The sequence below is a fragment of the Nannospalax galili genome, unplaced genomic scaffold (genome assembly GCF_000622305.1).
Source record: "Nannospalax galili isolate Female #2095 unplaced genomic scaffold, S.galili_v1.0 scaffold178, whole genome shotgun sequence".
Classification (NCBI taxonomy): domain Eukaryota; kingdom Metazoa; phylum Chordata; class Mammalia; order Rodentia; family Spalacidae; genus Nannospalax; species Nannospalax galili.
The window spans coordinates 2,315,421-2,330,859 of record NW_008341757.1 but is presented as its reverse complement, the minus strand read 5'-3'; the positions used below and the strand labels follow the sequence as shown (position 1 = coordinate 2,330,859).

Genomic DNA, 15,439 nt, shown 5'->3' with positions numbered 1-15,439 from the left:
CAGGCCAGCTGGTGATACAGGGGCACCCTGTTTGTTGTCTCAAAACAAACAAAATAAGTAAGTTTTAAAAATAAAAAATTAAAACTAATGCCCAAATTAGACTTTGGAGAGAATACTGTTCTTTAGATTTTATTTTGGTGTTTTGAGACAGTCTGGCCTCACATTCAGGGCAGTACTCCTGCCTTGGCCTTCAAAGTGGTGAGATGTTAGCTGTTAGCCACTATACCTCCTTCTGTTCTGTTTGTATTGCTATCCCTTCTAGTTTAGTTGACTAAAGTATCTTTGTATTTTGCATACAGAAGGGATTACAGAAATCTTTGTGTATTTTCTTTGTAGTGAATTGGAGAGGAAAGCTTTCCTGGATCCATTATGCTCTGCCGCATCCACAGCTGCAAAAGGTGACCTGGATCTTAACAGGTCACAGCCTGGAAAAGATTGTCACTTGCATAGGCATTTTGTGGACCCCGTATTAAATCAGTTGCAGAGACCACCTCAGGAGACTGGGGAGAGGTTAAACAAATATAAGGAGGAACATCGTCGAATTCTTCAAGAAAGTATTGATGTTGCTCCTTTTACGACTAAAATCAAGGGGCTTGAGGTTGAGAGAGATTATTCCAGAGTAGCATCATCATCGTGTAGTCCTAAAAGCCATGCTATCAAACAAGATAAAGATGTAGACCGCTCAGTATCAGAGCTCTATAAAATGAAGCACTCAGTGCCTCAGAGTTTGCCTCAAAGCAACTATTTCACTACGTTGTCTAATAGTGTGGTCAACGAGCCTCCAAGATCTTACCCATCCAAAGAAGTTTCAAATATTTACACTGAGAAGCAGAGTAACCTTTCTGCAGCAGCTAGTCCTCAAACTCTGACTTCGTTTATCTCCTCTCTTTCAAAGCCTCCTCCTTTGATTAAACACCAACCAGAAACTGAAGGTTTAGTTGGTAAGATAGCAGACCATCTTCCCCATCAGATTGCATCTCACTCAGTAACAACTTTCAGAAATGATTGTAGGAGTCCTACCCACTTGACAGTTTCTTCTACAAACACACTCCGCAGTATGCCTGCTTTGCACAGGGCACCAGTGTTCCACCCACCAATTCATCATAGTTTGGAAAGAAAGGAAAGCAGCTACAGTAGCCTTTCCCCTCCAACTCTGACTCCAGTGATGCCAGTAAATGCTGGTGGGAAAGTTCAAGAATCACAGAAGCCTCCAACTCTAATTCCTGAGCCAAAGGACTCTCAGGCAAATTTTAAGAGTTCTTCTGAACAGAGTCTGACAGAAATGTGGAGATCTAATAACCTCAGCAAAGAGAAAGCTGATTGGCAAGTGGAGAAAAGCAGTGGAAAGTCACAGGCTGCTGTGGCATCTGTCATTGTGCGTCCACCTTCTAGTACAAAAAATGATAGTGTGTCAGCTATACCGTTATCTTCCAAAGATGGAGTTTGTGAAAGATCCTCAACTGGGGCACATAAAACAGATTACCTCAAACCAGAAGCCGGAGAGACGGGAAGAATCATTCTATCAAATGTGAATTTAGACAGTGCTCATGTTAAATCCGAAAAACACCTTGACGCTGTCTCTCCGGGCAGTGTTCCTGTTTCAGTCATGTCCGCTGTGAATGCCATCCCTAATACCAGAACGGATGGGTTCGCGTCCGCTGCCACAGCCACCAGTGTTTCCAGCTTGAGCAGTTCTGAAGCAGTTTATTCTTTACCAAGTACCATTTTGGCCTCTGCATCCTTAGAATGTTCCTCTTCAAAGGGTGTCAGTCAGTCAGTTGCGCAAACAAAGCAAAGCAAAGTCAGCACCACAGTTCCACTTTCTCCAGCCTGCAGTAAGGTAGGGAGTCTCGTTCAGTCTGGCTCTGGCTTCTCAGGAACAACCGATTTTATCCATCTAAAGAAGCACAAAGCAGCCTTGGCTGCAGCTCAGTCTAAGAGTAGTAACGTCAGTGAGACTGAATGTAGCACTGCGAGAAATCTGCCAGCTCCCACCTCTCTTCCTCCAGATAGCACCTTCATCTGTACTGCAGGTAACAAAGCAATCTCTGTAGGAAATGGGCAGGCCTCCCAGACAAGCCAGCCCAATTACCATACTAAATTGAAAAAAGCCTGGCTTACCCGACATTCAGAAGAAGATAAAAATACTAATAAAATGGAAAATTCAGGGAATTCTGTGTCCGAAATCATTAAGCCATGTTCTGTCAACTTAATAGCCTCTACATCCAGTGATATACAAAATAGCGTAGATGGTAAAGGGGACAGATACATTAGAGAGGATAAAGTCAGTAGGAGGAAAACCAAACGAACTTACGAATCTGGCTCTGAAAGTGCAGACTCAGATGGAAGTGAAAGCAGGTCAGAGCAGAGGACCAAAAGGCAGCCCAAGCCCACCTACAAGAAAAAACAGAATGATCTGCAGAAGAGGAAAGGTGAACTTGAAGAAGACTCGAAACCCAATGGAGTTCTCAGCAGGAGTGCCAAAGAGAAAAGTAAATTGAAGTTGCAGAGCAGTAACAGTGGTGAGTATGTAAGTGTGTTTTACCCCAGAGAAACTGAGCGTCGCAGCACGTGACGTGGGTACTCCTAAAGGTCTTGTTTTTAATCTCCATCCCTAAGTACCTTGTAAGAGGAGAAAGGAGAAGACTTACATCCTCTTTTAAAGAGACATACTCCACCCAGCATTTGATAATCTGTACAGTTCAGTGTGTGACTTAGGAGTTCTTATAATTTTGATCTTTTCGAAGAACTCTTAAAACACAACTTTGACTGTTGTGAGAAAAAGTATTCCTAATAGTTAATAGTTAAAATATTTATGACAAGATTTTGTTAAAAAATACATCCTACTTATCTTTAAAGGAGCACTACTTAGTAATACTGTGACTATGGGCCATATCATTTTTACCAGGTAACAAAATTGTAAGCTTATTGAGATTGCCATGATTAAAAAAGGGAAGAAATTAAAAGATAGAAGCTTGTGGTTTTATGTTTATTTCTATATCCAATTAACATTTTGAGAGTAATTGTTATATTTTCCTTTGTGGCTGTAGCTGAACAAAGTAAGGCCTACTTGCCAGTAAAATCACTATAAAATGTTTTTATGTGTCTTTTGAGGTAGTTTTTCCTAGTTTGCATATTTCTCTGTAGGTTTGTGTACAATGCAGAAGGCATTGAACAGTCTTATATCTGTGTATTCGTCCACGTACAATAAGTAAACATCTGTGACAATGTGGATGCTCACAAAAGGGCTCCCATAAGCCCTTAGGTGCTTGAAGGCTTTTGTTTGTGCCTTTTCACAGAACGAGGTCTTTCCCACACGCCTGTGGGGAAGCCATAGGAAAGTGAGGGAGGGGGTACCAGGAGGATGGAGTCATCAAGAAGGATAGTTAGGCAGTAAAAGAAAGAAGGACATGTTCGAATAGAGGCAGAGCTATGACACACTGAAATGCAAGAAGACAGGTTGATTGACACTGAAGGACTCCTCCATTTTTCTGAGTATCAGACTCTACGTGTTCTTTCTTTCTCCTCACTTCTTGTTCCCTCTAAGTGCAGTCACAGTAAGCTTACTAGTCAGTAGTTATCTTAGTCTCATATAACATTTTCTTTGATGTTACGCATTAAAATTTTTTGAGGCAAACTTCCAGAAAATAGCTTTTAACAAGTAGAAAATACTTTTGAAGTAAAATTCATTAAATTATTGTTTTTAAATATTTTACTATTCTATTTTATGTGTATGAGTTTTGCCTGCACATATTTAAGTGCACCTGTGTCATGCAGTACCCACTGAGGTCTAAAGAGGGCATCGTATCCCCTGGAACTGGAGTTAAGGACAGTTGTTAGTTGCCATGTGGGTGCTGGGTACTGAACCCAGGGCCTCTGCAGGAGCAGCCAGTGCTCTTAACCGCTGAGCCATCTCTCCAGCCCCTAAATTATTTTTAAATGACGTGTGCATTCTTTTTTCAGCTTGAAAGTACATATACATGTTTCCAAGTAAGATTCTAAGACAGTGGCCAAAGTATTATCTCTCTGAGGTTGTGAGGCTTAATCAGATCTTCCCTACATGGTAACTGATACTTAGTTTTAGAAAGACTATTTTAAATCCCATTCTTTGACATTCCAATGTTATGTTGACTATTAAACACCATCTATTAAAAGGGTAGGGTTATTTTGTGTCTGATATAAGCAATCTGGAAACATTATTAAAATTGCAAGCTTTCAGAAGCCCAACACTCCATGAATTAAATATGGCATTTTTCTCCCCATTGTTTGACAGCGTTGCTATCAGTCATGGTCAGTTTAAAGAATGAATTAGGTTTGCATCTTAGAGGACTTAATGTGATTACATGCAGTATCATACATGTGTAATCTATTTCATACACCCATACACATTCAGTTGTCCTTCCTGCGTGCTGCAGAGGTAGAGCAGACTTTGCTTCGTCTAGAGTTCTGAAATATCTTCCTATCTGCTATGTGTAGTAGTAATTAAAAGTTGGCTGCTTTTCGATAAGGAATTTTACATAATTCTACTTTATGATGTGAAATTGCCAACAAATTTAAGTGGAAGTCCTCTGATATGCACAACCAGTGATTCAGCTACAGTCAGAACTGATAAAAGAACGAACTGGAGTCAGGTACGTGGTGGATCTGACCCCACAGTCAGTGTTCTACACCTCCAGGCAGAGCCCTGGCCCTGCTTCGTGCCTGACATTGCATTCTTCCCCAAACACATTTGTTCACGTTGCTCCCTTGGTTGAACAGTCGGTGTCTGACAGAACCTTCCCACCATCTCTTCCTGGCTGCCCCTTTTTACCTACAGCTCTCAATCCCTGTCATACACCTGGTGTTAAGTTTGAACCACTGTTAATGACCCTTGACATTAATAGTGGATATTTACGTATGTTCCTTCTTCTAGGCATTAGAGATGGAAATACTGCCCTGCTCTGACGTGTGTTCCCATCTTTTATTTTACCTGAGAATAATCTTTGACTCTGTTCTGCCTTCAGGATACCTCGGGTCAGGGACTGGATTACAAAGTCCCAATTTAGATTGTTTTTTTTTTTTTTTTTTTTTTTTGGTCACTATGACAAATACTTGAGAAATAAAGGGAAGAGGAATTCCTTTTAGCTTACACTGTTTTAGAGTTCTCAGTGCATGCTTGGCCTGCTCTGTTGTACTGGGCTATCTCAAGGCAGGACATCATGGTGGAAGGGTGTGGCAGAGAAAAGCTGATCACCTCATTTTAGTCAGGAAACAGTGTGTAAAAGTTCTTCCTCCATTCCCCTTTAGTTCATGTCCCCCATGCTGAGGCCCATGTTCATGGTGGGTTTTCCCCCTCAGTTGCTGGCAGGTCAATTATCTCTGGAAACATGATTATAGACATACCTGCAAGGTATTTCTCAATTTAAAGTAGTTGACAATCAAAATTCACATCTGCTTGTTTTTTGAAACTGGGTCCCCCTGTATCCATGGGTGGCCTCGAACTCAGAGATCTGCCTGTCTCTGCCTCCAAGTGCTGGTTTAAATTTTTTTTTTTTAATTTTATGTGATTTTTAAAAATATTTTTATTTTATGTGTATGAGTGTATTGTCTGCATGTATGTGAGTGCATCCATGTCATGCAGTGCTGCGGAGGTCAGAAAAGGGCTTTAGATTCCCCTGGAACTGGAGTTAAGAATGGTTTGTAGCTGCCATGTTGGTGCTGGGAAGCCAACCTGGGTCCTCTGCAAGAGCAGTCAGTGCTCTTAACCACTGAGCCATCTCTCCAGCCACATGCATGAGTGTTTGTATGAATGTAAGTATACCTGTGTTATGTAGTGCCCAAGAAGGTCAGAAGAGGACATCAGATTCCCCTGGAACTAGAGTTAGAGGTAGTTATTAGCCATGATGTGGGTGCTGGGAATGGAAACCAGGTCCTTTGCAAGAGCAGCCAGTGCTCTTAACCACCGAACCGTGTCTCCAGCCCCTTGTATGGTGATTTAAATTTTTATTTTTTTATTTGGTGGTGGTGGTTTTTTTGTTTTTTAAGAGTGCCTTGCTAAAGATCCCGGCTGGCCTAGAACATATGTTCATCCTTCTGCCTTGGCTTCCCAAAAGGGTATTATGGGCATGAACCACCACACCCAGCTGCAGGTTTATTTTAAACTAAATAATGCAAAGTATGAATGAGTCTCATGTTTGCTAGTATATCAGTGTGCATATCATTTAGATTTCAATTAACTACAAAATTTGGTGCTTTTCTGGTATACCGGGATAGGACTTTGGCTCATGTGGTTAGAATGGGTTATCGAGTAAGCGTGCTGTGTGGACTTAGTCATTGTCAGTCATACCTGGAATTCAGTCTTTTCCACAGTCTGGTACTATCACACTGGTATAATTGATTTGAATTTCATCTCAAGGAAGATATATTTGTGTAAAACAGAGTCCTGCTAATAACCTACCGATCTTACAGCTGGCATCCCTCGTTCAGTGTTAAAAGACTGGCGGAAGGTCAAGAAGCTGAAGCAGACCGGAGAGTCCTTTCTTCAGGATGACTCCTGCTGTGAGATAGGACCTAATTTACAGAAGTGCCGGGAGTGCAGACTTATTCGGAGTAAGAAAGGAGAGGAGCCAGCTCACTCACCAGTGTTCTGCAGATTCTACTACTTCAGACGGTAAGTCAAGATGAAAACTAGGTGTGCAGTTACTGAAGCTTGCAAATCACATCATATTCCGGCAGGCCCTTCTCTTGATAGGAGAATGCATCTTTAATCTGTCTGATTAAACTTGTGCAACACTTTGACAGCAGCTAACCCCAGCCCTTTCACATTTCTTTATGGAACACTTTAATGAGAAAATGTACTTTTCTTTTTTCTTCATTCTGTTTGTTTGCAGGACGGTATGTTTTGGTATGGTTTGATGGTTTGCTTGGGATTGAGCCCCATGGCCTCACATGTGCTCTACTACTGAGCTATATTTGAAAATAATTCTCACCTGCTGTTGGTTTCGAGCCAGGGTCTCACTTTGTAACCTTGTTGGCCTGGAACTCACTGTGTAGAACAGGCCTCCATCCGCCTCCCTCTGCCTCCAGGTGCTGGGATTAAAGGTTTGAGCCATGTGCCCAGCTAACAGCTGGTAGTATTTTTTTCTAAATGTGAAAAGAAAATAGCCAGTTCTTGATTTTTTTTTTTAATTGAAAATTTATATATTTTTGTTAAAGCAGTTTAATATATAGCTATACTTTAGTCATTTTTCTATAAATTAAGGTATACTGTCTTAGCAGTAGAAATTGTTTCATAGGAATAACCTACTTCCATTAAATACATATTAAACATAGCTCTAAAATTATAAGTTATAAAATCACATGGAAGATTTATGAATATCATGCCGTAAAATCGTAAAATCATTTAGTTATTAACTTACTGATTTAATATAAATATTACTAAATACCTTAAATGTAAAAATTCATTGATAGACATGGTGGTTCAAGAAAAGAAAAACTAGGTATGGGGCTGGAGAGATGGCTTGGTGGTTTAAGAGCACTGACTGCTCTTGCAGAGGACTTAGGTTCAGTTCCCAGCACCCACATGACTACCAACAAGCATCTTTAACTTCTGTTCCAGGGTATCCAATGCCCTCTTCTGGCGTCCGTGCGCATTGCACACAAAGATGCATTTAACATATGAAGTCAAAACACTCATACACATACAAATAATAATTAAAAAAAAAAAAAAAAAAAAAAAGGAAAAACTAGGTAACCAGCCAATAAAGAATGGTTAATGTCTCATAATCTACAGTTGGCCTTTTTTTGGGTTTGGATACCATCTGACCTTGTAGAGGATTACAGATAAGCCTGTTTCATGTGAAAATGCTGTAGGGTAAAAGCAGTTCTGTTACACATACTTGAGGGTTAAATGAGATTAAGCACTGTGCAGTCTTCAGTGTGCTTCTATGCATGTATCACATAGTCTGTTGTTATTTTCCTAATATTTGCAGGAAGTTGGCAAACAATCTGTTAAATACACATTCCTGATGTTCATTAGAGAGTCTTAAGATGTCTGTATTGGTATAGTCTAGCCAGTGGTCTCCAAAAGGCAGGCAGGTTTAGGGAGTGCAGAAGTTAGAAAGCAGTCATCAAGGAGAGTAGTTAGGAGAGGGTAAGAAAACCTCAGGAGAGTCTGAGGAAAAATAATTCAGGCAGGGATACAATAAAACATGTTAAGGTGGTAGAATAAGCCAAGAGGAGCATTTGAATTCTAAAAGAAAAGGAGCTGGAAGGTCAGAAGTTCAAGGTCATAGTCTGCTGAGAGCAAGTGCGAGGCCAGCCTTGACTACATAAAAGAACTCTTAGGTTGGGCGTGGTGGCGCATGGCCCTTGAATCCCAGCACTCAGGAGGCAGAGGCAGGCGGATTTCTGTGAGTTCAAGGCCAGCCTGGTCTACATAGTGAGTTCCAGGCCAACTGGGGCTATAGGGAGACCCTGTCTCAAAAAGACCAAAAAAAAGAAACTCGTCTCAAAAACTAACCATCAAAGCTGTACCAACATGGAAATGGAAAGGTGGGGCTGGGAAGTAATTAAGGCACCCAGCCGCCAGTAAGAGTGGCTGCTCTAATCGCACATCTGAAGAGTGACGGCCATATTTTAAGTACTTTTGATTATCTGTACAGTTAGCATTTTTTAATCCGAAACTAAAAGTTCTAAGGTGATTAAAGACACATTTACTTTAGCAGTTTCAGATTAAAGTTAGTTATAAAATGACAAGTCAGGCATGGTGGCTCATGCTTGTAATTCCAGATCTTGGGAATCTTGGACAGGAATTACTGTGCAAGTTCAAGGCCACCCTGGGCTACAGAGTGAGGCAGTAGCTAGGACATGGAGAGGTGAAAAAAATAAAAGTTAACAGTACTGATTTGATGACATTGGACATACGTGTGTACACTGTCATTCCTCAAATACTTGGGTAGAGTTTCCAGTAGTTTTCCTTTGATTATGGTTGTTGCCCTACTGGGAGGTTTGAACCCAGAGCCTTGTGCATGCCAGGCAAGTGCTGTGGAACTGAGCCAGCCCTTACTTTCTGAAATAACGTAAAGTTGGTGCTGCTTATGATTGCCATTCGGTAATGCCTGTGGGAGTTATGTGCATTGATTAATAATGTATGATGAGGATTTACCCTTGTCTCTGTTTTTAGTTTATAACATGTATTTGTAATGTAGTATGACCATAAAAATTAATTCTAATCTTAATATCTAATGCTTTTATGTTTTAATGTTTCAGATTGTCATTTAGTAAAAATGGAGTGGTTAGGATAGATGGTTTTTCTTCTCCTGACCAATATGATGATGAAGCCATGAGTTTATGGACACATGAAAATTATGAAGATGATGAAATAGACATAGAAACTTCTAAATATATCTTGGATATAATAGGTGATAAGTTCTGTCAATTAGTAACATCTGAAAAAACAGCTTTGTCCTGGGTGAAAAAGGACGGTAAGGATGTTACGTATAGCATGCCTTCTACAGATTCGTTTAAAGAATTTCTCTTTGCATTTTGTTTAATCTGTGGAATAAGTCCTTCGTCTTCCTTTTTTTTTTTTTTTTCCTATTTTAATTATGACTATGCCACCTTTTATATACAGTTCTTTCCTTTTGAAATTGAATGACTTATTCATGAAATCACAATCATATTTTCCTATTTCTGCTGCTACAAAAATTAGTATAAAATTTTCTTTGCATGAAAAATGTGATACATCATCATGATATATAAATGTGTAAGGACATAGTTCACCACATTTGAATCTCAACTACTTGTTTGACTATGTGACTTCCCAGATAACCTTTGAATATCAGGTGTGTGTAATAGAAAAATTAGTTACCTCATCTATTCATTAGCAAAGTAGTTAGCGCCATTATATTTACTTAAATGAAAAAAAACCCAACATAAGTACCTAGTGTAGTAAATGCACTAAATCTTAGCTTCTTCCTCTCCCTCTCCTTACCTAACATCTGTGCTTTGGGCCCTCAGAGTACATATGGTAGTGATTGGAGCCAGCTGTGATCTCATAGTGAAGAGGGTGACTGTACTGCTTGGCATCTCATGGGAGGGCCAGTGACCCCATTGAACATGCTATGGTGCACATGTAACCCCGATAACATGTTTCCCAAAGTGTCATGGTTGAGGAACCTGCCTTGAATCCAAGCCAACCATTTTAGTTTTTCTGAGTCTTCTAAAGAGTTATGTTATCTGAAGACATCTGCTTAGGGCTTGTAATCCCAGCACTCAGGAAATGTAAGCACTAGGATGGTCGATGTCCAGCCTGAGCTGTGTATTGAGATTCTTGTCTCTATGAGACAAGAATCTACTGCTGGGGGCTGGAGAGATGGCTCAGAGGTTAAGAACACTGGTTGTTCTTGCAGAAGACCCAGGTTCGAATCCCAGCACCCACATGGCAGCTAAAACTGTCCTTAACTCCAGTCACAGGATATACGACAGCATCTTCTGACCTCCGAGGGTATTGCACCACACGGGTGCACTTACCTACACACAGGCAATACATACATACACATAAATAAAAATGAAATAAAAAAAGAATCTGCTGCTGTTCTTACATTTAAGAGAGCCTAGAAGATCTCAATTTGCCGCTGCATCTTTATGTTCGCTGTGTTTGAGCAAAAAATGTACTCAGCAAAGCACGCTTCTTTTACATTTCTGTTTTCTTTGTCTTTCAGCCAAGATAGCCTGGAAAAGAGCAGTGAGAGGTGTCCGGGAGATGTGCGATGCATGTGAAGCCACGTTGTTTAACATTCATTGGGTCTGCCAGAAATGTGGATTTGTGGTTTGCTTGGATTGTTTCAAGGGAAAAGAAAGGAAGAGCTCTAGAGGTCGGTCACCACACAACAGAAGATGCGCTGCGTCGCTTATGCTCTTACGTAACCTTTCTGCAAAAATGTGGGGGTTTCCCCTAATTATAACTGTATTAAGGATGTTTTATAGCATTTGCTATAAGTAATTAACCTTTATTAGTATCTAAATTATCTACCTGTCTTACCCTAGTTAAATGTGTGTACTTTTTCAGACAGAGGTGTGTGATTTTTATTTTTTATTTTTTGGTCTTTTGAGACAGGGTCTCCCCTGTAGTCCAACTGGCCTGGAACTCATAAAGGTCCGCCTGCCTCTGCCTCCCAAGTGCTGGGATTAAAGGCGTGTGCCACCACGCCTGGCAGACAGTTTTCTTAATAACCAATTTAGGTTAGGCCTTGTTTTCAGGTTCTAATTTAAGGGATCCTGGTCTCCTTTTAGAATCTGTTCATTTGATAATCCCTCATGAAGTCACATTTGATTATTTCTACATTATCAGTGTATAACCCCCCCCCCCCAAAATTACCAAGAATATATTGCCACAGTGGGCGTGGTGATGCACACCTTTTATCCCAGTCCTCAGGAGTCAGAGGCAGGTGAATCTCTGTGAGATTGAAGACAGCCCTGGTGTACATGGTGAGTTCCAGGTGGCCTAGGACTAAGGAGACTTGTCAAGAAACAAAGGGAAAAAACCAACAGAAACAAAACAAAGAATTTCCTGCCACTATTAGCATTCATCCCCATAGATCTTAAGAATGCATAATTCTAGACACATAAATGGTACAGTACTTGTTAATATAGATGAAGATTTTACAGTTTAAAAAGGAAGTTATGCCGGGCGTGGTGGTACACGCCTAGCACTCGGGAGGCAGAGGCAGGTGGATCTCTGTGAGTTCAAGGCCAGCCTGGTCCACATAGTGAGTTCCAGGACAGCTGGGGCTACAGGGAGACTGTCTCAAAAAGAGCAAAAAAAAAAATGAAGTTACTAAATGTGTATCAGTGTGATATAAAAGTCTTACCAAGCTCAGTATGTAAGCTTAGTGGTAAAGCACAAGATACTCAGTAAATAGAAGTAAAAACGTGACAGAGTGTTAAAGGCATTGTGACAGTGAAATCTCTTTTTTTTTTTTTCCTTTTTCTTTTTTGAGACAGGGTCTCCCTGTAGACCTAGCAGGCCTGGAACTCACAGAGATCGCCTGCCTCTGCCTCCCAAGTCCTGGGATTAAAGGCGTGTACCACTAAATAACTCTTTTTGTGCTGGGGCTATAGCTCAGTGAGAGCTGCTGCTTTTAACATGTGTGAGCCCTGCAGTTAATCTCTAGAGTGTGTGTGTGTGCGCGTGTGCGTGCTTGCGGTGTCTTTTTATTTCTGTTTTGCTGCATTTCATGCACACATATGCACATAACCATGAAGGTCTCCTACCCTTCCTTTTCAAGCAAGGTGGTATTATGATACCCCTAGATAGGACTGCTGTTTGTCTTCATGGTGCTGTCCATTTTGGAAGTATAGCCCAAGAACGGCTTTTAGTGTGTGCGTCTCCTGTACATTTCTTTTTACTCTGCTTTCAGTGCTGTGGTGAGGCAGTGAGGAGGCACCTGCTGTACACGGCGGTCACCCTGCCTGTCTGCAGGGAAAACGGCCTTTGCTGAGGACTCTGCAAGCTTTGAAATGAAGGCGTCTTAGAATAACTTGGGTTTTATTTACTGATAATTGATTTAAAATTTTTTATTGTGGGGTTCTCATGAAACAGTTTTAGGGTTTTTAGGCCGAATTTATTGAACTCTGTGACGGGGAGGGCACTCTTACCGACACATCTGTCGATAAATTTATATAGAAAGTTTTCTGAGGCTTACAGAATGCCTCATCTCTACCTCAAGTTAACAACTGCAGGTAGGGAGCCTTGTTTGAGAGCAACACTAGCAAGTCGTATTGGTTCTCCAGGAGGCCGGCCTTTTTACATCCTGGGAGTTTTTTAGTATTTTGTTTCGTTTGTGTAATGGCAGTTATTGAGCCTGGGGCCTTGTGCATGCTAAGCAAGCACCATACCACTGACCCCAAGCCTACTGAGGTAGCCGTACCCTCTACCTTGCTGTATGGATATTCTAATGTGCATGCCCTTTAGGTCATAGAAAATAAGTGCTACAAATTAGAAACACAGAAGTGATGAGCCCTGTGACAAGAGCAAAGGACAGTTGTCTAGGAAGGGCCGGCAGCCATTTTGTATCATAAGTTTATAGGATAAGCCAGGCATGGTGGCGCACGCCTTTAATCCCAGCACTAGGGAGGTAGAGGCAGGTCCTCTGTGAGTTCAAGGCCAGCTGGGGCTACAGGAAACCCTGTCTCAAAAAGACCAAAAAAAAAGTGAATTCTAGAACTGTCTTTTCTGACTTTTAAATTTTTATCGGTTTTATGTATTGCCTGCACGTGTGTAAGTTCACTCATGTTGTGCAATGCCCACAGAGGTCAGAAAAGGCCATTGGATGCCCTGAAAATGGAATTACAGGTGGTTGTTAGCCTCCATATGGGTGCTAGGAATTGATCCCAGGTCCTCTACAAGAGCAGCCAGTGCTCTTAACCTCTAAACCACTGAGCCACCTCTCCTGTCTCTGACTTTTTTTTAAGAACAAAGTATTAGAAGCTGTCGTTGAAATTTCATATACTTCTTAAGCTCTTTGTATACAATCCTCAAATTTATACTTATAAAACATAAGTGATTTGAAACAAGTTACAATTGTCTTACAGATAAAGAATTGTATGCTTGGATGAAATGTGTTAAAGGACAGCCTCATGATCACAAACATTTAATGCCAACTCAAATTATACCTGGTTCTGGTAAGTATAAATATGTTTTATTTACTTTGTATAATAGGTTGTGATTGCTTCATATGGAAAGAATACTAAGGTTGTTTTAGCCAGGTGTAGTGAATCCAGCATTTGGGAGGCTGAGGCAGCAGGATTGCTGTGTGTTTGAGGCCAGCCTTGATTTACATACATGGAAAGGTTCTGTCTCGATAAGAAATAGGTAAGTATGTAATAGAATGGAAAAGTAGGGTTTAACCAGTCTTGAATCGATTTGTTCAGAATTATAGAAAACAGATTGTAGTGCATTGAGCTCCATAGAGACAGCACCAGGGCAGTTTGAGCTGGATGGGTGCTGGGCAACCTGACTGCCCTTTGCTAAGGAAAAGCAAGTAGACGTGGGCAGAAGAGATCCTAAGGACTCGAGAGGCAAAATGTCATCGTGTGCATTCTTGGTGCAAGCTTCTGGAAGGAGCCCAAAAAGAAGCACCCTGATGCTTCCATCAACTTCTCAGAGTTTTCCAGGACGTGGTCAGAGAGGTGGAAGGCGATGTCTGCTAAAGAACACGGAAAGTTGAAGACATGGCAGAGGAGCGTGAAGCTTGTGGTGAAACAGGAGTGAAAACTATCCCTCACAAAGGGGAACAGAAGAGTCAAAAATCCCAACGCATGCAGCCGGCCTCTTTTGGCCTTCTTCTGTTCTGAATCTCTCCCCCAAATTGAAGGAGAACATCCCAGCTTATCCTCTGGTGATGTTGCAAGGAAACTGGGAGAGGCACAGGATACTGCTGCCTGCACAGCTAAAGGACAAGCTGATGCTGCAAAGAGGGGGTGTCAAGGCTGGAAGGAGTGAGATAGAGGAGGAAGAGGAAGATAATGGTGAAAAGTTTGTTCTAGCACAGTTTTTTTCCTTGTCTGTAAAGCATTTAATATCCCCCTACACAACTCCTTTAAAGAAAAAAATTGAAATGTAAGACTGTAAGATTTGTTTGTAAACTGTGTAGTGTCTTGTTCTATATAGTTTACCCACTGCTGACTGACTGTATCTTTAGATAGCCCTGTCCTGGTGGTTTTTCAGAAGTAGCCACTAACTGTGCCGTGTACAGCACGAGGGCTGTAAACTGGCATGGGAATGCAAGGGAACAGCACAGATTAGGTTAGATAGGGATAGTAGGTTCTTCTCATCTTCAGTTGTCTCTGATGCAGCTTATATGAAAATAATTGTATTTTGACATTCTGAATCCTTCTAAGTAAATAAAATTTTTTTTTCAATTTATTACAGAAAATATTGCTGGGCATGCACGCACGCTTTTAATCTTAGCACTCGGGAGGCAGAGGCAGGCAGATCTCTATGAGTTCAAGGCCAGCCTTTTCTACATAGTCAGCTGGGGCTACAGGGAGACCCTGTCTAAAATAAAAGATGACCCCCTCCCCCCCAAAAAAAGCTGGTAGAAAAGTCTTCACAGACTCATTGAAGAAAATCACACAGGAATCACTAGAGGAGGGAAATTAGTTAAGGGTAGTATTTGAATTTATAGTGAGAGATTTATTTTTTTAAAGCATTTTATTTTTATTTTATGGGTATGAGTGTATGTGAGTGCACCCATGTCATGCAGTGCCATGGAGGTCAGAAGAGAGCTTCAGATTCCCCTGGAACTGGAGTTAAGGACGGTTTGTAGCTGCCATGTGGGTGTTGGGAATCGAACCCAGGTCCTCTGCAAGAGCAGTCAGTGCTCTTAACCGCTGAGCCATCTCTCCAGCCCCATACAGGGAGAGATTTCTAAGAATTTTGAGCGTATTGGAATTT

At 41.1% G+C, this 15,439-nt stretch overlaps 1 protein-coding gene across 3 annotated transcripts in view; it reads left to right on the top strand.

Moving 5' to 3' along the window:
- The window catches only part of Jmjd1c (jumonji domain containing 1C), a 144,448-nt gene that overhangs the window by 108,175 nt on the left and 20,834 nt on the right, over positions 1 to 15,439 (top strand). For all 3 annotated transcript variants that reach the window (XM_008837306.3, XM_029565530.1, XM_029565531.1), the window contains 5 exons: positions 337 to 2,522; positions 6,448 to 6,649; positions 9,250 to 9,464; positions 10,704 to 10,856; positions 13,576 to 13,665. In XM_008837306.3, the coding sequence (XP_008835528.1) occupies positions 337 to 2,522; positions 6,448 to 6,649; positions 9,250 to 9,464; positions 10,704 to 10,856; positions 13,576 to 13,665 (2,846 nt within the window). The remainder of the gene's footprint in view (positions 1 to 336; positions 2,523 to 6,447; positions 6,650 to 9,249; positions 9,465 to 10,703; positions 10,857 to 13,575; positions 13,666 to 15,439) is intronic.